Below are 22,563 nucleotides of genomic sequence, written 5' to 3'. Positions count from 1 at the left end.
TCCTTTGCTTGCAATAGCTGCATCAAGCCTGTGACAAATTGACATCACCAAACTTTTGCATTCTTCTTTTTTAATGCTGTTCCAGGCTTTCACCGCAGCCTCTTTCAGATGTTGTTTGTTTTGGGGGGTTACTCCCTTCAGTCTCTTTTTAGCAGGCAAAATTAATGTTCTATAGGGTTTAAGTCTGGAGATTGACTTGGCCAGTCTAAAACCTTCCAGTTCTTGCCCCTGATGAACTCCTTTGTTGTTTTGGCAATGTGTCTTGGGTCATTATTTTGCTGCATGATGAATCTCCCAATCAGTTTGGTAGAATCTTTCTAAATTGGCAGACAAAATGTTTCTGTACACTTCTGAAAACATTTTTCTGCTGCCATCATGTGTTACATCATCAATGAAGATTAATGAGCCCATCTTAGAAGAAGCCATGCAAGCCCAAGCCATGACATTACCTCCATCGTGTTTCACAGATGAGCTTGAAGCCTCTGTACTTTTGTTTATGAATTCTTCTGCGAACAGTAGATTGTGATTAGGGATGCACGATGATATCGGCACAACATCTGTATCGGCCGATAAAAGCTTAAAGGGTTAGTTCACCCAAAAATTAAAATGATGTCATTAATGACTCACCCTCATGTCGTTCCAAGCCTGTAAGACCTCCGTTCATCTTCGGAACACAGTTTAAGATATTTTAGATTTAGTCCGAGAGCTTTCTGTCCCTCCATTGAAAATGTATGTACGGTATACTGTCCATGTCCAGAAAGGTAATAAAGACATCATCAAAGTAGTCCATGTGACATCAGTGGGTTAGTTAGAATTTTTTGAAGCATCGAAAAAAACATTTTTGTCCAAAAATAACAAAAACTATGACTTCAGCATTGTATTCTCTTCCGGGTCTGTTGTCAATCCGCGTTCACGACTCCGCAGTGACTCGAATGACGTGTTATCTGGTGCGCCCGAGCTTCGTTTACAGTCTGAGGGAGACGCGTCAGCAGCGTCTTACGTCTCCCTCAGACTGTAAACGAAGCTCGGGCTCTTAAAAAAATTCGAACTAACCCACTGATGTCACATGGACTACTTTGATGTCTTTATTACCTTTCTGGACATGGACAGTATACCGTACATACATTTTCACTGGAGGGACAGAAAGCTCTCGGACTCGGACTAAATCTAAAATATCTTAAACTGTGTTCCGAAGATGAACGATGGTCTTAAGGGCTTGGAACGACATGAGGGTGAGTCATTAATGACATCATTTTCATTTTTGGGTGAACTAACCCTTTAAAATGACCATTATCGCCATCGGCCGATCTGAATATTTCTGCCGATGAGCCTTGCCGATAGGGTGGCGTTTCCTATGTGCACGTGACGACCGTGAACGTAGCATGAGCGCCAGCAACTTAAACTTCCAACATGTGGAGTCATTTCGAGCATGGGCGTCAGTTTGGTTTGAAATGTGCTGGGGACAGAGACGCATTCGGAAGTGCATTTTCAGAAGTGCTGGGTAATGACGCAATATTTTTTTTTCTCTTTCGCGCAGGTCATGTTTTGAAAGACGATGTCCTGTAGCTTACTAATGTAAGCTCTCCAAGCTACTATGCTCTCCACAGAACATAAAATATTCATTTTATTTTATTTTTCGTGTTCGCAGTTATGAGGAAAAAACAATGTCACGGACGTCAGGGTTTTAGAAGATTAAATACAACCCGAAATTAAAAAAACAGACCAGGCCTCTATTTGAGACCAGCCTTTATTTATCCAAACCTGTAGCGACACCAGGTGTGTAAAAGAGACAAGCGTCTTGGGACTGGCTTATTATTTGAAGTTTTATGGTATACATCGGTATCGGCATTGGACAAAATTAGTTTGAAAATATCGGCATATCGAATATCGGCCAAAATCCATTATCGTGCATCCCTAATTGTGATACCTTCACTCCTGCAGAGGGCAGGGGTGAAGGTATTGGAGGTTGTTGCTGATGTCACTAACAGTTGTTTTAGGGTCTTTCTTTACAGCTCTCACAATCATTCTGTCGTCAACTGCTGAGGTTTTCCTTGGTCTACCCATTCAAGGTCTGTTACTTTGTACACCAGTGGTTTCTTTCTTCCTTAGGACATTCCAAATGGTTGTACTGGCTATGGCCAATGTTTGTGCAATGGCTCTGATTGTTTTTCCATTTTCTCTCAGCTTCACAATTGCTTGTTTTTCACCCATAGACAGCTCTCTGGTTTTCATGTTGGTTACACATCTAACTATAAATGCAGTCTGCACAGGAAAAAACACCAATCTGAAACTGAGCGCAAATAAGAGACATTCAGTGCTATTTATTGTTAGAATAATCAATGTAACCGGACACACCAGGGCAACAAAACACACGTCGGGTCACATAGGTGGGTTTAAACAGAAGGTTATATCTTCTAAGTTGTGTATCAGATCCAGATGTAAATACCTGGAAATAAAAGCTGAAATGTTGATCTCTTGTCTCATATAATTTTTTTTATGTCAAACCCAAATGGTTTTAGTCTACAGAAAAAAATAACTAACATTCTTGCACTAATATCAGAACCTTTATGTCCTTTTTCAAAACTCTAGACACAAAACTCACAACCAATAATCAAAATGCAAATATACAATACACATAAACCTAAGATCCATGGCATTCTGTGAGAGACATGCTGCAGCTGAACAGTAAGAAGAAAAGAAAAATGTACACAAGCCTTTATTTTAGACTCATACCTTTTTGTCAGATTCAGGTTTGGGAATTGCAATCGTCAGACTGGGTGGCTTCTTGCTCATCAGCTTGCTTTCTGATTGACCACTGGTACTGTTTGAGGCCTCCTCTTCCTCAGACAACATTGTGGTTCTGATTTTCAGGTCTATTGAAAATAAAAATCAGTTAAACGGTCATGTTAATAAAAAATATTAATGAATATGACATTTAGGTTTTAAAACAAATCGAAATTAAGACCAGAAATCTTATATAACCCACTTGTAATGATATTTCTATTCTACATAAACATTAACTTTAACGATATTACTGAAAAATAGTCCTCTTTTGTAATGCTGAGGTAGAATCAAGGGAGGAAGCAGGATCCAAGTGCAGCAGCTTTATTAGATGAACTCACAGATGCAGACATAGACTCAGGACCCAGACTCATGGACAGAACAACATTACAAAGACAAGAACCCACAAACACTGAAACAAGACACAGGGTTTAAATACAGAGACTAACAAGCTAAACAAGATAACAAGGGGGCGTGGCTAATCTGAAACACCTGGGGAAACTAATCAACATGACAGGGAACTGCAAAACATGGGACAAGACAGGGGAACACAGGTTGAAATCATAACATAGCCCTCCCTTAAAGAGCGGCTTCCAGACACTCCTAAAATTGTCCAGGAGGGAGGTGGAGCGGAGGCGGGCCCGGGGGTGGGATGGAGGGCCAGACCCGTGGAGCGGAAGAGGGCCTGGAGACTGCGGTAGGACGGGAGGCCAGGGCGAAGCAGGCAGTGCAGATGACCAGGGTGGAGCAGGCGATCAGGGCGGAGTAGGCAGTGCAGGCGACCAGGGCGGAGCAGGCAGTGCAGGCGACCAGGGCGGAGCAGGCAGAGCAGGCGACCAGGGCGGAGCAGGCAGAGCAGGCGACCAGGGCAGTGCAGACGACCAGGGCGGAGCAGGCAGTGCAGACGACCCTTCAGGCGGCCAGGGAGGAGACGACCCTTCAGGCGGCCAGGGAGGAGACGACCCTTCAGGCGGCCAGGGCGGAGCAGACGGATCAGGACTACAGGGTGGAACAGACAGTTCAGGATGCCATGGCAGCGCAGCCTCCATGGTCCTGTCAAGGGACCTCCTGCCCCCACCCAAAATTTCCTTGGGGGCGGCTATGGAGTTATGGGCAGGAACAGACACCGGCTCGGGAACAGGAACAGACAGCATGGCGGCGGCCATCTTGTCAGGAGACTCTGGGTCGAGAACAGGAACAGACAGCGTGGCGGCGGCCATCTTGTCAGGAGACTGGCTCGGGAACAGGAACAGACAGAGTGGCGGCGGCCATCTTGTCCGGAGACTCTGGATCGGCAGGGCTGACGTGAACAGTCTCTGGGTCGGCAGGGCTGACGTGAACAGTCTCTGGGTCGGCAGGGCTGACGTGAACAGTCTCTGGGTCGGCAGGGCTGACGTGAACAGTCTCTGGGTCGGCAGGGCTGACGTGAACAGTCTCTGGGTCGGCAGGGCTGACGTGAACAGTCTCTGGGTCGGCAGGGCTGACGTGAACAGTCTCTGGGTCGGCAGGGCTGACGTGAACAGTCTCTGGGTCGGCAGGGCTGACGTGAACAGTCTCTGGGTCGGCAGGGCTGACGTGAACAGTCTCTGGGTCGGCAGGGCTGACGTGAACAGTCTCTGGGTCGGCAGGGCTGACGTGAACAGTCTCTGGGTCGGCAGGGCTGACGTGAACAGTCTCTGGGTCGGCAGGGCTGACGTGAACAGTCTCTGGGTCGGCAGGGCTGACGTGAACAGTCTCTGGGTCGGCAGGGCTGACGTGAACAGTCTCTGGGTCGGCAGGGCTGACGTGAACAGTCTCTGGGTCGGCAGGGCTGACGTGAACAGTCTCTGGGTCGGCAGGGCTGACGTGAACAGTCTCTGGGTCGGCAGGGCTGACGTGAACAGTCTCTGGGTCGGCAGGGCTGACGTGAACAGTCTCTGGGTCGGCAGGGCTGACGTGAACAGTCTCTGGGTCGGCAGGGCTGACGTGAACAGTCTCTGGGTCGGCAGGGCTGACGTGAACAGTCTCTGGGTCGGCAGGGCTGACGTGAACAGTCTCTGGGTCGGCAGGGCTGACGTGAACAGTCTCTGGGTCGGCAGGGCTGACGTGAACAGTCTCTGGGTCGGCAGGGCTGACGTGGAGCGTATGATCGGCAGGGCTGACGTGGAGCGTAGGCTCCGCAGGGCTGACGTGGAGCGTAGGCTCCGCAGGGCTGACGTGGAGCGTAGGCTCCGCAGGGCTGACGTGGAGCGTAGGCTCCGCAGGGCTGACGTGGAGCGTAGGCTCCGCAGGGCTGACGTGGAGCGTAGGCTCCGCAGGGCTGACGTGGAGCGTAGGCTCCGCAGGGCTGACACGAAGAAGCTCAGGTTCAGGAACAGGCTCCGACTCAGGAACAGACGCGGTCTCAGGAACAGAAAGAGGCTCAGGAAGCGTGGAGGCCGCCATCTTTGCCGTAGACTATCTCTCAGGCGTGGCGACGGACATCTTGGCCAGAGGCAAACTCTCAGGCGACGTGGCAGCGGCCATCCTGGGAAGAAGAATCAGGGGTGGCCGCCTTCTTGGCTGGAGGCTCCCCAAAGCTGCTGCTAGATCCATTTGTTGATGGGTTCTTCTGTAATGCTGAGGTAGAATCAATTGAGGAAGCAGGATCCAAGTGCAGCAGCTTTATTAGATGAACTCACAGATGCAGACATAGACTCAGGACCCAGACTCACGGACAGAACCACATTACAAAGACAAGAACCCACAAACACTGAAACAAGACACAGGGTTTAAATACAGAAACTAACAAGCTAAACAAGATAACAAGGGGCGTGGCTAATCTGAAACACCTGGGGAAACTAATCAACATGACAGGGAACTGCAAAACATGGGACAAGACAGGGGAACACAGGTTGAAATCATAACATCTTTATTATGAACCCATGCAGATTAAACAACTAGGCAGTATATAGAAGAGCATCTTAGCATCATTTACTAAGATGCCTTTGACAGTTTTTGATGCTAATTTAGATATATCCTTTACCATCTATAGCGATTTTCTTTTTGTCGAGTAGGCCTGCGCGATTCTGGGAAAAATATGAATCACGATTTTTTTTAGCTTAGAATTGATATCATGATTCTCTGCAACAATTTTTTTCTCATGAAGTGTAATGTTTATTGCACACATGAAGCATGACAAAAAAAAATGGCAGTACCATAAATATTTGTTTTGGCACCTATAAAACATTGCACGTCACCACAAGCCTGTAAACATAGAGGCTTCAATGGATAAAGAAGAAACACTCTTTAACTGCTTGCCTTTTGTACAATTAACATTCAACTGGCCATTCAGGTAGGTTACTAAAAAATAGAAGTTTAACGCACTGCGCTGAATATGGCCTGAATGTTTTAATTACCGTAAATGTTACACTAATACGTTGTATACGAGAGAACCACTGATCTATATAATGACTGGATAGCTCATGACGTCATAAACAGTGAAGCCACCGCGCTGCCGGTATTCCCTAATGAGCTCACGCGTTCTATGGAATCAATAGGATTTTTTATGATTTGACTGAGAAAACATTGCCTAACGAGACACCGTTTTTAAATCTAAAGTCTCCCAGTACATTCTTACAATGCAAATATCCTAAGCATTTAAATGGGTATTTGTTTATAGTCGGAAATTGTTATTAAAAATTGCTTTTAAAAGCTGGGGAGAGGAGCTTGGAGAATGTCTGTCTAGGCTAACAGCAGGTGGCAGTAATGAAGTGTTTTATTTTGTGATTTTCCGTTTGAAAGGAAAATGAGAAGCTTACCTCCTCGTTAAAATATATGTTTAAAAAAAAAAATATATATATATATATATATATATATATGTTTTGCGCCCCATTGTCACTTTTTTTTTTGTGAAATATTTACGGGTCTATTCAGACGGGATTAGTATTACCCGAGGTAATTTTTCCGGACCTTTTTACTGAAGGTTAAAGTCGCAGTAATCTTTACTGACATTGTCCGTAATAATTACTGAGATGGCGCATTCGGACCGGACTAAAATCACTGAGAAGCTCTGGTAATTATTACTTTACCCCACCTCTCCATGTTAAACTAGTCCCGTCTGAATAGGGCTTTATTTAACACAGGTTCGTCTCCATAAGATTTTTCCTAATGTTTCCTAATTATGTTTCAAGTGTAAGTCTAATATTGGCACAGTGATGCATATGTTCTGGAGCTGTGACATGATTAAGGTGTACTGGAAATAAATACATAAAATTGTTCAGAGGATTATTGGTAAATATTTTGCTCTATCCCCAAGTATCTATCTCCTGAATTATAAAGCTGAATTACACCTCAACCATGATCTAGATGTGTTTTACATCTTTGTACCTACTTAGTGAGAAAATGTATACTCCTGTTGTGGTCCACTCCTCATGTCCCTTCTGTTAATATGTGGATGAATCAAATTGCTATTTTCCTTTCTTTAGAAAAACTCACTTGTGACTTACGCCAGAAGTCTGATTTCTGGCGTATTTGGTCCCCTCTTTGGAACTTTCTTGAGAAGGAATGTTGAATGTCTTTATTTCTTGACTTTTGTTTTTTTTTACTATTACTCTTCACCCGATCCTTTAACTACCAGTTGATGGATGATTGTATGTGCTGCCATGAGACACCTGTTTTGATATTGTAAAACTATAAAAACAATTCTTGTATCCCTCTTCCACATGTCCTGCATTGTCCCACAAAAATCTACTTCCTGCAACAAGGTGGTCACCCTACATCAAGGATGTAAAAGCCCTATCATTGAGAGAGGGAAGAAACAAAGGGTTGGTGTACACTGGATATAGTTATTGTCTGTATTCCAAAATGGCACCCGAGTTGATTCCATATCTTATTCCAGATCAATATGTAACTACAACATTATTGGTGGATGTTGATGGTTTATGAAACAGAGACCAAATGAATATCAAAATGGCGACGTCCATAAAACTGAAAAGTCTTATTACTTTTGACAAGCCACGAGTTCATCAGTCAAATCTTCATTAACCAACAGCAGCTTTTATACCTTGGTGGAGAGCTGAGCATTTGAGTCACATGTAGCACATAAAACAGGAGCAGCGTTGGGAGAACTGTGACTGGATCTAAAGCCCTTGTATCTCCATCGCTGTAACGTACCGAAACCACACATGAAAACCCACAACACATGGCAGACACACGTTTGTGCAGCGCAGAGTGGCTCACGTTATGGACAACTTGTTCAACAGGGCTGCGTTTCCCAAAAGCATCGTAAGCCAAGGTTGATTGTAGAACAATTGCCACCAATGGTCTCAACAATCAACTTAAGCTTACAATGGGTTTGGGAAACGCAGCCCAGGTCGGTTCCATTCACACAGTGCGAGTCCTGAAAATTTACGGCTGGGAGTTTGGTTATAGAATGCAGTTGTCGCTCTCGTAAATAACTGAACTGTGTGTGAATGGTAACCATATTAAGGACTCAAAATCAAGACTGACAACCATATTCTGCTGCTGAGGGAAGCATTTAGAATTATTAATTATTAGAATTGATTAGTTCAATCCATTAAATACATTTACTGCTAAATCTTTTTAAAACCAAGAGGGCGGCAAAAATTACTTTTACTGTTACGAGCTCTGGCAACTTAGAGTATAGTATGTACCGTAATTATGTTTTTCTATTTTTGCACTTTTCATCTTGTAAAACCTTGTGAAAGTAACTTTGAACTTCCTTATGGAAACCCCATGACACAGGTAAACAACGAAGCAGTTTGTGACAACGGAGTTTTGCAGAGTTTGTGACCTCTTCAAAAGGTGCATCTCATTCCAAAGAGAACTATGCGACTGCAGTATATTTGGTCTCATCAAAACCTGGCTTTTGGATGCTATTACTGATTTTGCTGTTGAATTTTCTAATCATCACGTGGATAGAGACTGTAACCTCACAGGGAAAACTAAAGGTGTGGGGTGTGTAACCGTAGGAGTATATACACAATCAAAACATTCTGTTCCCCCTAATCTGGAATGCATCATGTTCCAATCTCAATCTTTATGGCTCCCAAAGTAATATTCTGTTTCTGTTATCGCTTTAAATGTAGGAATTCCTCCATACATGGACTCCAAACTGGTACTGTTTTGTATACATATAAAATAATAAACAAACAGGAAACAGTACCTTGGATACATTCGTTGTGCCTCGCTTAATGATTTGACAGATGTCAGATCTTCTAATCATGATAAACTGATCTCTGGATAATTTAGTTCTTCAAACGAATTTGCGGATTTGAATAAAATATCTGGATTAAGTCTGGATTACTGCTCATTCTTGCGTTCATTGGAAAGGGAAGATATATCGATATTCAAAACCATGATCAGCAATGCAATGATTGGCTGGCGGCAAGACGGCAATGTAATTACATCATATTAAAAAAAGAATACCACACACACACCTGACGAAAAACTTCTGGACCTTTATAATGTGACATTACAGCCTAGGCTGTGCATGTGGTTTGTGTGTGTTTTTTAGGTGTCGTTTGGAGGGGGCATGTCTGACACACCTGACACTTGTTGGACGCAGAGTTAAATGTCGCTGAAACTGTTCATGTGGGAGCGTCGCTTGGTCAATCGTCTCCGGTATGAAGTTCGACGGCCTGCCTGGCCCTGACATGTTTCTTTGTTTATATTATATTTATGTTTGTTGTTCTTGCGTTAAAATATATATTTTTTTTTTTTATTGTTAAGAATTGACGTCTCCCTTCTTGTTGAAGCTGGCTGTAACAATGGAAACAAGCCAAGCGCCCAAAATGGCATAAATGTTATACTAGATCAATTAAATGTGTAATGTTTGTTACATGATTCCAAATTATTTCACGATCTCTAGTTTTTGTTCAGGCAGTACATTTTCATTACAATATTGTAATTAGCAATTCGTTTAATTTGACCTGAGAAGCAGATTTGTTACATAACGGCATTAATTAAAGTTTCTTCAGTCAATAATATTTTTCAAATGGCACAGCAGACAGCATTTTTTATTTGAATCTCCTGCACTGCATCAAGCCACTCCCATAATAATGTCACCATTTAAATTAATGCATGGCATAACTGTGCATCAAGTGTGAAAAGACTCCAATAACATTATAAGGTAATTATTCCCTCACAAATAAATCTCTCATTTATATTATGATAGACTACTCAACATTATAATATTATTTTCAAATAATTTTTTTAATTATTATTATAATTTAAAATGATTATTGTCCCTGCTTCAATAGGGTACTCTTGTAAGGAAGTAGCAGTGGCTGGGACAGACTTTAAGTATCACCTCCGCTTAAAAAGATGCAATCTAATCCTGTTTACATGAAATAAGCCTGCTCCAGGGCAGGTTTGAGTTTACGGACCCGTTGCTATGACAGCAACTCCAGGATGACCTTCGAAGAACCTAACAATCCTAGATCATGTCAAATTGTCAACAGTAAATGGGAATAGGAGCAGGCTTCACTCAATGATTGGACTTAAACTTTAAGATTGCTGGCCTGAATAATTAGAATATATAAAACAGGAGAGAGGCCGCACTATGCATAAATAGTTTTCTTTGCACAAACGCGTTTCGGCGCGTGCCTTCTTCAGTGTGCAACAAGATCACAGTGTAACCAATCTTATATGCCCACACCCATTGACACACCCATATTAACATCAACCAATAAATTTAAAATAATACACAGTCCAATGGTGTCACCAATGTTTCAATTAGTCCATTAATGAAAAACAACGACTGTTATACATATACAGAATGAACATAAAATATACATGCTAGTGTTACATTTACAAGAAACAACTTAGTGACAGATCTTCATTCATCCCATTAGGAATACATGTGTTTAAGCTAAAAATGTACCACGCCTCTCGCTGAAGGAGGCGGTTCTCACGGTCTCCCCCTCTTGGGGACCGATTGATAAACTCCAAGCCCATAAATTTGAGCATATTAACATCATGTCCCGCAGAGTTAAAATGCCTCGCGACTGATGATTTGTCATCATTTTTTCTGATAGCATTTCTGCCATTTACTTTGTATGTTCTGCCTGTTTTTGGATGTGTAAACATATTATCTTTGAGCATTTTAACTCTGCGGGACATGATGTTAATATGTTTTAAATGTATTGGTTGATGTTAATATGGGTGTGTCAATGGGTGTGGGCATATAAGATTGGTTACACTGTGTGATCTTGTTGCACACTGAAGAAGGCACGCGCCGAAACGCGTTTGTGCAAATAAAACTATTTATGCATAGTGCGGCCTCTCTCCTGTTCTAAATTGTCAACAGTAAAATCAAGATAACAGAGTAATCCATGTGCGAATAACAGGCCCCTGGACTTTATTGGTTTATTGTGGCTGTGGATTTTAATAAAGGAACATTGAAGAAAGTATTGCCTATATATTACCAACACATAACCTGTTATACAAGAGAAGAACTGTTATCACTTCTCAATGTTATACTCCATTCCACAATGTACTGTATATAAAGCCCTCCCACGTACAGCAAATCAAAAAAACTACTAATTCAAGCTAATGCTGGTCTGACCGATCAAAGGGGATGTTTAGAAATTGTTTCGATCATGTGAACTGGAATGTGTTTCATTTCAATGAATACACCAATGGAGTCTGAGTGGAGAAACAGAGATATCAGTGGAGTAAACGGATGTGGCGCTGCGTTTTGTTATATTTATGACTTATCCAAGTCAAGTCTGTCTTAACCTCAACAGTTCAGTTTTTTAACATTCTACTAGGATCTGACCAGATCTTAGCTTTTTGATATCATTCATTGTCCCTGCTTTAACAGAAATACTTCTCTGTATAGCTAACGGAGACAGCTTGAAAAGCAGCGTATCGGAAACCAGGGACTCCAGAAACATAAACGTCTGACAGTTTTTGACTTTGGAAGAAGAATTGGAGCCAAGGTATTGTGTTGGAGCAGGGACAGCCACAGCATGTCACATTTCTCAAGTAACAGGGTCCTCATTTATAAAACTGTGCGTAGGATCCTTACTAAAAGTGTACGTGCGCCCAAAAGCCAAAAATGGCGTACGCAAAAATAAATTCAGACTTATAAAACCGTGCGTACGCCAGAACCTGCGCAGAATTCACTTTATAAATCCCAGTCAGTGGAAGATTGTAAGCACATGCGTCTCCTCCCTGAAATAACCATATATGGAGCTTACAAACGCCTAGTTTTACTATGCATATCCTCATTTGCATATCATTTGCATATGATAATTCATCCACGTGATAACATGTTTAACGGTACAAGACATTATGAAAATATGAAATACGGATGTGCCGTCACATTACATTAATAAAAACCATTTAGTAGCCAATCCTTGCCTTGTTTTTGAAGAAAAGAAAAAAAATAGTGTAAAATAGGCTACATTTCAGAGAAATTTTTTCTCAATCTTTTCCACTGACCAAATAGTATTTTAATTTATTTACATTTTTAATGGAAACAGATAGACCTTGTGCTATTAGGCAATCTGCTATTATCATGATAAGCAATTATCTAGTTAAAACATTAAAACACAGCATGCACAAATATTTATATTTATTGACTTTTTTTTTTTTTTTACTTCTCAGTAAATTTCATGTAGTTTATGTGTTTAACTCCATTAATGAGAATGGGATATTTAATCTAAATGTTTATATCAGAAGTAAAACATAATTTAAATCATTATTTTATTTAAGCTGTTATTGTGAACATGCACTGTATTTATGATTGGGACTCATAATGAAGATTTTCAGTTTTACTTTTAGATATGTGTCAGTTTCACTAAACGGACCAACGCGCTCGCTGGCGCTGACCTTTAAGGTGTGGATATTTGCTTCAAGTGATAGGCTTGGTGAGTGAAATTATATTTGTATTATCTTTCTGTATATGTCTAATTTTCTTTAGATTTTCTGTCTAAAAGTGACCAAAAAGATATAACTCCAGCTCACCATCAGTGTCGCCAAACTGCTCCATCTCCAAAACGTTTGTACGCATGGGTCAGAGTTTGCGTGCAGGTGCACACATTTTTCCGTCAAGTTTGTTTTTATAAATCACAACTTATAGGTCGGAAGTGGCGTACGCCTCTTTCAGGCCCTGTTTTGTGCGTACGCAACGGTTATAAATGAGGCCCCAGGATCTCTGTATCCACTGACACAGGTCCCAACCCACGGTCTAACAAGTTGCCCCATTTGTTGACTTTTCTGATGCTAGACACCCATTCCACCCCAGGTTCCCACAGTCAGTAGTGGACAGTACTAATTATTTTTACTTAGTTACTGTACTTAAAGGGGTCATGACATGTTTTTTTTTATTTTATTATTATGTTCCCTTAGGTTCAAATATAGTATTACTATAGTTTTTTTTACAAAAAACTTTTAAAATGTAGTGATTTATGACCTTTTCCCACCCTGTTTCTCATCCTCTGATTCAAACAGTCTGTTTTGGGGGTGTTTCCCCTTTAAGAGTTCAGTGTTAACGCCCACTGTTATGATTGGCTAACGTCAGTGCCTATGCATCAATTATTAACGCCCCCAGCCAGAACATTTGCGGATTCAGCGTATTTAAAAAGTAGTTTAAAGTTTTAAATACATTACTTACAGTTTGCGTCGTCGTTGTTGAGCCCAGAATAGTCGGCACGGACTTATCTTTGAGCAACAGTTTTCTGGCAAAGCCAGCATAATTTTGGGATTTGTTCTCAAAACAGTCATCCTTCAAATGTATAGAACAAACGCTTAAACTAACACTGCCGTGACTGAGACGTCCGCAAAAAATAAAGTGCATCAAATTTTTCCCTGACGACTGGATCTTTCGCAGCGTATTCAAAGATGTTGTTTGTCCACAGCCAGGAACAGCACATCTGCGGCATCGTAATTTCCCTGTACACAGACCCACTCGCTGTCCGTCGACTGTACACTTGTGAGGCGCGCAGCGCGCGGGCGCGACAACGATACGAAATGAGCGTAGTTGTCTTGCGCTTAAAGCGTAGTTGTCTTGTGCCTGGAGGCGGTCATATGCAAACGCTGGTACGTCACTTCGTACCGTGACGTCACTTCTTACCATGGATCCAGAACGAGCTGTATTTAGAGCTTGATTAAATAAATTATTCGTTTATAATGGGGAGGAAGTCTTAAGCTATGAAACATGCAGGACGTTTTAATGGTACAAAGCCCTCTTATATACTAAAAGATCAAGGCAAATTTGGTATCTCATGTCATGACCCCTTTAAGTACATTTATCAAGTATCTGTACTTTATCCGAGTATTTTTATTCTGGGAAACCTTTACTTTTACTACAGTACATTCCAAAGCATAATATCGTACATTTTACTCCAACTACATTTCATAAAAACATGTGTCATTCATCGTTATTTTGAACTGACGAAATAGTCACCTGCTTATCGTAACCATATTATCGTCTAAAGAGGGAAGGTTTAAAACACAAATGAATGCCAACATCACACATCTTCCCTGCTGCCGTTTCAAATGATAGTACTACAGTTATAGCGTTCTTCTTAAAATGTTAGCACATTTTTCCCCATGTGACATCTTTTTTTATATTGAATGTTTATATTTGTCAAGAAACATTTGTTACATTTGTTTTTCCTCATTTTTATATACTATAAGGTATATTTTATTATTTTCACTTGTTTGCACACCTGAATTATCAGTACTAGTTATCAGTGTTATCAGCAAGTTTTGGTAATAAAATTTAATTCTGATGACTGACACCGTGGTAACTATATCAACGTCCTGGCATCTCAGGTTTTTATTATTCACTATTTTTGGCCAAAGTAATATTGCAGCAACCAAAGGCTCACAATGTTTGACAATTTTAACCAAACCACCGTTGACAGAAGCATCATGTTTTATTTATGCTTGGAAGGCTACTTTGCAGAGCACTCACTTGCAGTGTTATATCCACTTATTATTATTATATTAAAGGGATAGTTCACCCAAAAATGAAAAATCTCTCATAGTTTACTCACACTCAAGTTGTTCCAAACCTGTATGAGTTTCTTTGTTCTGCTAAACACAAAGGAAGAATGTTTGTAACCAAACAGATCTCGGGCCCCATTGACTACTATTTTTCCCCTACTATAGTCAATGGGGCCCGAGATCTGTTTGGTTACAAACATTCTTCCAATTATCTTCCTTTGTGTTCAGCAGAACAAAGAAACTCATACAGGTTTGGAACAACTTGAGTGTGAGTAAACTATGAAAGATTTTTCATTTTTGGGTGAACTATCCCTTTAAAGTGTTTTTGGTATTGTTTGTATGGGCTTGGCTTGGCTCATAAACTGAGCCAGTTTATGGAGTTAATAAAAGGGCCAATTGTGGGTTGTGATATTGTGGTCTTATTTTCAATATAAAGCATTTAGATCTATTCAGGATTATTATGGGCTTGGTCTTGTTTGCTGTTTTTTTCTAGCAAGATCTGGCAACATAAATGAGTCAAGGCTCGTACTTCCTTCCCTATGATTTTCTTGCACCACGCATACAGAAGGGAGATACATATCTAATGCGAGTTTAAATATATGAATTAACAAAGTTGTTGTATACTATAAATACTACATGCCACTACATAACCAGCAACTGGGGGCCGGAAAGAAGCAGAAAAGCATAAGAAGATTGATGAACGTCTTTGGTGAACCTTAAACTCTAATTATGGAAAAAAGCTCAGTTTTCACTTCCTCATTTCAGAAATGAATATTTCACAACTACAGACTGCTTTAGGCTTTAATCAATTACTAAAAGATGTTAAATGTTAGTAAACAATTATTGATGGCTTACATGCAATGAAATTACAATGATTGCACAATGAAAAGTACAAAATTAATCTCTATAGAAGTTTATACATTTATAGTGACTTTCTGAGAACCCCAGAAATGTGAAAAGGGTCGACTGAAACATTGAGGGTAGAGGTGGATAAAACTGTATTTCAAACAAAAGCAAACCTGCAAGTTAGTGTGTGAGCACCAGAGTATAACATTAAAAAACATCACACTTACTATGTCAGACGGAACCACTGTTTGCCTTTCTTTTCTTTTTTTCCCGGAACAGTAAGAGGAACAGTAAATCACTTACTCATCTTCAGGGCAGTCTTTCTGCAAAACATACAAAAGTAGTACGGTAGTTATGACCATATCGGTCTCCTCTTTCACAAGAAATGCTGAAGAGTTCAAACTGAAAATATGTCATTTCTGATGACAAAAACCTATTTTTCTTTGTCCTTGTCATTGTCCATTGTCCTTTGTCATTGTCCTTATTCAAATTACATTTTTTAAACAAAGATATGAACAGTGCTTGATAATACACAATCTGCTTAAAATCATGTGCATTTACCTGAGAAGAAGAGTCATGTCAGTAGCCTAATAAAAACTGATTTAGTCTTACATGAAGTGGGATGTCTTTTGGTGAACCCTGACATTGGACAGTACACTTTGCTCCAGTTCAAAAAACTTTGTTAAAATCACACACAAAACTGTCATAATTAATTAGCATTAGTTCTAGCCTAGGTTAAATGCATCTTCTCATCTATTCACACAACAAGCATGTATTTCAATGCACAGAAGCCGGTATCAACTCAATCACCACAAAAAGAACAAGCATATGATCTTAACTTACTGTATAGTTTGAAATGGAGCTTTAGAATTTGATGGCTATATGGAGGCACCCTACCTGGCAAATCTGTAAGAGTATAATATAAAGGAATGTCACATAAAATATTACATATAATTTAATCTAGGTTCATATCAGTAACATGTGGTGGTTTTTGAGGCCACATACTGTATTTGTCCACACAATACATTTATCTAGCCTTCATTGTTAAGTAACGTGTGTTGCTCAAATGTCAGCTTCCTTTTGTTGCAAGATACTGTGAAGATGTGATGACTACAAGCCCCATAATGAGGAACATTTCAATAAGTGCTATTAAAGGGCAGCAGCGTAGAATCCTTCCTAGATGTTTAATGAACAAACATTGACAGTGGTTGCAAATAGTCTATACCGTGCATATCACAACTACGCATAGTACTCCTGGTTAACAAACTATTGCCTGGACAGTTTTCCATCCAAAAAGTGGGAACATGACGGTAGGTAGATGACATGATAATTTTGTAGACAGTTGCTTTAAACATCAATTGCAAAAAAGCACCATATAAGTGGTCCATGGTGTACAATACTTAGCCTACACAAAGCTATCATAAAAAGACTGTAGCGCACTAGTCAAATGAACTATTTTTATGATACCTTTAAGGTGTTTTTTTAGCATGAAATTTAAAAATAACTATCCAAATTCGTTGTTGTTTCATTCTGCTTTTTAACTGCTTATGACAAATTATAGAAAAGTCATTCATTGTTCCAAACCTATAGGTCATTTGTTCTTCTGTTGTGTTCAACAGAAGAAGATATTTTAAATAATGTTTTTGTATATAGACCCAGAAAAAATTAAAATAATTTTGAATTTAGTATTTCTTCATGTCATTAGGCATGACATTTTTCATGTTTAAGCAAAAACAATGGGCTTTTTTTTATTCACCAATACATTTTTAGGTTTCAGGATTTTTTTAACCAAACTTTGTATAAAGATGATTCTCAACTATGTTATGAAATATAATGGAATGAATTGATATATCCTACTACCTTACTTTATGCAATAAGCCATAAATGGGTTGTCACATTCAATACAATATACACTGTATGTAATTTGCATATTAATGTTCTTGGGGCAACATGTAATGAAAAAAGTGTAATAATAGGAGTAATAATTGGTACAATTTTCATAATAATATCTAATATTTCATAGGAATATTGATATATAATTTATAATTCACTTGTTGTTCCTCCCAAAATGCCTGATAAACATGAGTCCAGGTGTCCACAGTGGACATGTATGAAACCAATTGTCTTGTTTTGTAACAAAGTCATATTTTGATTAGAAACACAGGTAACATTTTCCTGAGATGTTGATAACAATTCATTTGAAAACTAGTCAGATTTAAGTGCTAATTACAGTGCTAAATTTGTCATTTTTAAAGACCAAGAAGAAGTAGTTGTCATGTGAAACTTTCAAGCATTTGGTATGTGAAAAGCCCCGAATGAGCTCTTTGCATGACATCCAGAATTAAAACTGTGACATGTATGGTGTCAGAGAAATTCACTAAAATGTAATGTCCACTACAGTGTACAAAAGTGTATTCCTGGGTCTCAGGAGGATATACAATGAAAGTCAATGAGTCCAAAACAACATTGGACACTGACTTTCACTGCATAGACAAAACATAAGATTTTTTTTTTATATTACTCAATGTCTGGCTAAACACTATATATTAATAATTTTGCAACATTGATATTTCAGTAAACAAAACAATAACAAACTGGCAGAGGTGGCAAAAGTCTGCTCAATTCAACTTCCCATACAAAGTCATTCACTGTATCTCACTGTTCAATGGAGCAAGTCTGAACTTGCCAAAATGAAAACCAGATACACATTCCTCAGCTATACTTAGGCTAAATTATTAAAGTAACGGTATAACTATAGAGAACATAAAGAAAATATTGTCTTTGAAAAGCCAGAATGTTTGGAGGTGGTGATTCTGAGCATGATGTACCCAATGATAAGCCTCATATGATCAGACATTTGAAGATATTAGGAGGATGGACTAAATCCTTGTTTTTCAGCAGACATGCCATGACATGGTGAGCCTGCCTACATCTGTTTGACATATTTGATTTACATATAGGCCTACAAGTAAAAACCTGTTAAAAGCATTGTCAAACAAGACACATAATGACATCAAGAGGACAAGAGAATCAAACTAAAATTACAGAATTATAATTTGTACTTTTCTACATGTATTTTAAGGTTAGGGCCAGTTGATTTAATCTAAGAACATCAAGTAATGTGATTCCTATTTTTTCTATTTAGCTGGTGTTTGTGGTCTAACAGAACTTTCCTGACATTTAAAATGGTTGTGAAAATAGCGCTGCAACTATAGGGGGCCGTGGCACATGGCCTATTAGGATGGTTTTTAAAAAAATTAAGTAAGACAAAATAAACATTAAAATAAGCTAAAATAACAACACATCAAGATATGTCTCATTATTTGGTTATTTTTCTAAAGGATATACATCTTTCAAATTATGTCAAGCTCTAAATAGGGTAGAAATTGTGAGTGGGGATGAACGGGCACTTCAAATATTGTTGTGTATTGGTGGGCCTTGAAGACAAAAAGGTTGAGATCCACTGGTCTATGGGCGTTACTATGCAACACGTGGGCATAGTTTACTGTATTTTTGCCTCGATTAGAGACCTCATTGATCATGGTGTGGCATGTAATGTTACATTGTATTTACTTTTAACACTAATAAGTAGCAGGCGCCTCTGTTGTCACGTTGCATTATCTGAAACCGCTTTGATTCGATTTCACAACCGCTTCCTCAACATTGAAAATTTCACAAATACAAAAGAAAAAAAAGTCACTCAATTTTCAAGAAGCAGTGAGGTTTTTTTAAAGCAGACAATAGGGAAACTAGGCTAAGTGGCTGAACCCTTGACAACCCTACAGGTCGTTATCTTTGTATCTCTAAACTTGTTCTACGTTTCAGCTCAAACGTGCGTGACTATAGCTAATGAAACGCTGATTAAATTCACATGTTTAAAAACTGAACACAACTTCAAAACAGTAGCAGGGTCCATTAGTAGCTATTGTCTCACCTAACAGATATATGAGTGCACGTCCTCCAGAAGCGCTCCATTGACTTTAAGACACTAGTGACTCTTTCTCTTCTGTGCAGTGGGCTCCAGCAGTCCACGCGTTTCGCTTTTCTTTCATTCACAAATTACTGATTCAGCAGGGAAATCCGAATCGTTCGGGACTCATTTAAAAAAAAGTTTAACCATTTAAAAAAGTATCTAAACGTTGTAATTGTATGTGCAGTAAGTTGCTAGTATGCTTATGTTAATGAAAGAGAACGAGTGTTGCGAGAAAGCCCGGGTGTATTTTTCTCCTCCCTTCTTCCTGCAGCGCTTCCTACATGACGTCAAATGGGAAATGGGAGAGTTCTCTGCTCATCTACACCCCTGGATCACAGGCCAGCTTACACAATTATTATTTTTTAATAGTTTACTTTAGAGATCATCAAGAACGAAAAAAATTATGTTACAAACTCCAGTGAGCTGCCTAGACAATATTTTAAATATTGATTAAAATATTGATTATATCTACTTAGCTATATTAGAGTAGGCTTGCACTCTTTGCTGAACAACACAAACTAAAGACCATTGCAGTTTGACTGTGTCTAATACACTGTAACCTCAATATATTAGCCTAGTTTTCCTGTTAATCACCCTCAAATATGGATTGTTAAACTTTTCCACTGGCTTTTATTTAATCTAAATGCCTTTCCAGATGTTCTGTTCAGCTTCAATTTGACCCTATAGAAAGTTAGGCCTTTTTAAAAAAAACTTGTGATGTCAAGTGACCAGCTGTAAGATTCTCATAGCCAATCACCAAGATATCAGAGAAAAAGATAATCCTGAATACTGGAGTCCGTTCATTTGACCAGACATTTATTTCCAGCCTGGCATCCATCTTCAGCTGCATCTCCAGTGGCCGTCAGGGAATAATTATACTCAGTTCTGAGGCCTTCTCCTCCAGTCTCAAACATGGCCAACTGCTTACATGCTTATATGTTCAGTTCTCAAAAGATCCAACATTTCTAGATACTAATGTATTCACTACTTTCAAAATGCTACAGCATGTAACCAGGAAGCCACTGCTTCAGACAACCCAGTGGCAAATTATTACAAAAGCGAAGACCCTCAAAAACGCTGCTCACTGATTCTTGAGATAAGGGGACAAAACATGTTTTAGAAGTTAGTTTTTATTATTTAATCTTACATTAATTATAAATTGATATGTTTGATACAAAAGTATCAGATAATGGACCATGTAAGGGAACAGGTTTTTCTGAAAAAGTTTTTTTCTAAAATGTACATTTATTCAGTTCATAACTTAATTTGTCAACTGTGAAAAAAATACATTCTCTAATTTTTTTTCCTGGGTTAGGGTTATTATGAACAATCCAGTTCCTAAATTCCTTAATTCTAACCAATGTTCTTAGGGAAATCAGACATACGGTAATATCATGTAGTTCAGTTGATATTTTAATATTTTTAACACAATAAATGAAAAAAATGTCAAATTAAATGAAAAAAAACTGAAGGATACAACAATCGATTGACAAAAAAAAACAAATTAAGACAACTAACAATTTTTTTAACTAATATTTAATTTAATACAACATTCCTTCAAGTGGTTTGTTTTTCTCCTTTTAGTGGTACAGAACGTCTCATGGGTCTCACAGAATGAAAGAAGCATATGTTAGGTTGAGTGTAATGGTAAGCATTATTATGTGCCGCCCTGTAGCAGCAACAGAAATGTTCCCAATGTGAATCCAAAGGATCTGTAGCCTGTCTTTAAACCACATCAATTACGTACATTTTATTTGTGCCGACCTGCATGATTTAAGCAGTGGGAAATGCCGTCGGACATGTTGTTGTGATCTCATGTGAGTGACAGGTTGTAAAGAAAATAGAAAGAAGATGTGTACAAATTAATAATTTATAATAAGAACTGCAATATTCCAAATAATATATATATATATATATATCCATTTTGATTTTATTTCACAGTAAAGATGCCAGTATAAGGCATGTAAATCAGGCCAAATATATACAGTTGTGGTCAGAATTAATGGCACCCCTGGTAAATATGATCAAAAATGGCTGTAAAAATAAATCTGCATTGTTTATCCTTTTGATATTTCATTCAAAAAAATTGGCAAAAATCTAACCTTTCACTCAAAACCACCTTAACCACATATTGTACAGTGGGGCAATTTTGTTTTTTCCTAAGTTGTAGCTGCCTTAATAAACATTAAAAATGCCAAGATTTATCCCTCAACTATTTACAGAAACTATTACACCGGGATGATGGAGTTGACATGTTAAAGCTGTGAGCAGAGACTTTAATATTGTTTGTATAAAATGTAAAAAAAAATATAAAAAAAAAAATATATATATATATAAAACCTTCAGGACCTTATGAGTCCTACTGTGAGATGCACAATGAGCAGGAAATAGGAAAGGTGTCCTCAGAGTTAAAGGTGACCTTGACATATCCTGATTTATTCAGAATTATTTAAAAAAATCTTGACGTAGTTGATGCAAAATGAGGACACAACTTTGATAGGCATTTTTTTGGAAATTATAATTCAAGATTTATTTTTTGTATTGTTAGATACATCATTTAAATCAATTTAAATGTATATTTTTTTAATTTGTTGCACTTTTAAACACTTTGTTTGGCAGTTTTAGATTGTTACCTCATGCTGAGGACATGTAATTGTAACATGTATTTTCCAAGTAGAGCATGTATTGAAAATAATACTAACAAAATTATTTAAAAATAAAAGCAATAAATATCCTGAGTATCCAGATTTCCTTTAGATGTAACATTTTAAGGATTTTAATTGTAATTAATTTCTTTATTTTTAACATAAAGAGGACTTTTGTGTTTAGGACATGTTTTGTCTCTTATCTCAAGAATCAAGTGTTATCTTTAGAAAGGTGGAGAAAGACCATACATTTTACTGTAGACCCAAATAGTAGTTTGGGAAAGTTCACCCAAAATTAATATTCTGTCATACTTTACTTAGCCTCATGCCGTTCCAAAGCTTGAAATCTTTGGTTAATCTTCAAAACACAAATCAAGA

The 22,563-nt window shown here is 38.8% G+C and overlaps 1 protein-coding gene across 3 annotated transcripts in view; it reads right to left on the bottom strand.

Annotated features, from left to right (window-relative positions):
• Positions 1 to 19,877, bottom strand: part of LOC307007291 (inactive rhomboid protein 2-like) — a 70,909-nt gene extending 51,032 nt beyond the window's left edge. Inside the window, exons 1-4 of one of the 3 annotated variants that reach the window (XM_079629105.1) lie at positions 19,502 to 19,877; positions 16,411 to 16,473; positions 15,795 to 15,890; positions 2,734 to 2,873 (exon numbers count right to left, since the gene is read on the bottom strand). In XM_079629105.1, the coding sequence (XP_079485231.1) occupies positions 2,734 to 2,853 (120 nt within the window). In that variant the 5' untranslated portion in view covers positions 2,854 to 2,873; positions 15,795 to 15,890; positions 16,411 to 16,473; positions 19,502 to 19,877. The remainder of the gene's footprint in view (positions 1 to 2,733; positions 2,874 to 15,794; positions 15,891 to 16,410; positions 16,474 to 19,501) is intronic. The other 2 variants (XM_079629106.1, XM_079629104.1) reach the window with 2 other exon arrangements.
• Between the last annotated feature and the right edge of the window lie 2,686 nt (positions 19,878 to 22,563).

This window comes from Phoxinus phoxinus (genome assembly GCF_949152265.1).
Source record: "Phoxinus phoxinus genome assembly, chromosome: 11".
Classification (NCBI taxonomy): domain Eukaryota; kingdom Metazoa; phylum Chordata; class Actinopteri; order Cypriniformes; family Leuciscidae; genus Phoxinus; species Phoxinus phoxinus.
Note: the sequence above shows the minus strand (reverse complement) of the source record. Positions and strands in the feature narration are given on the sequence as shown.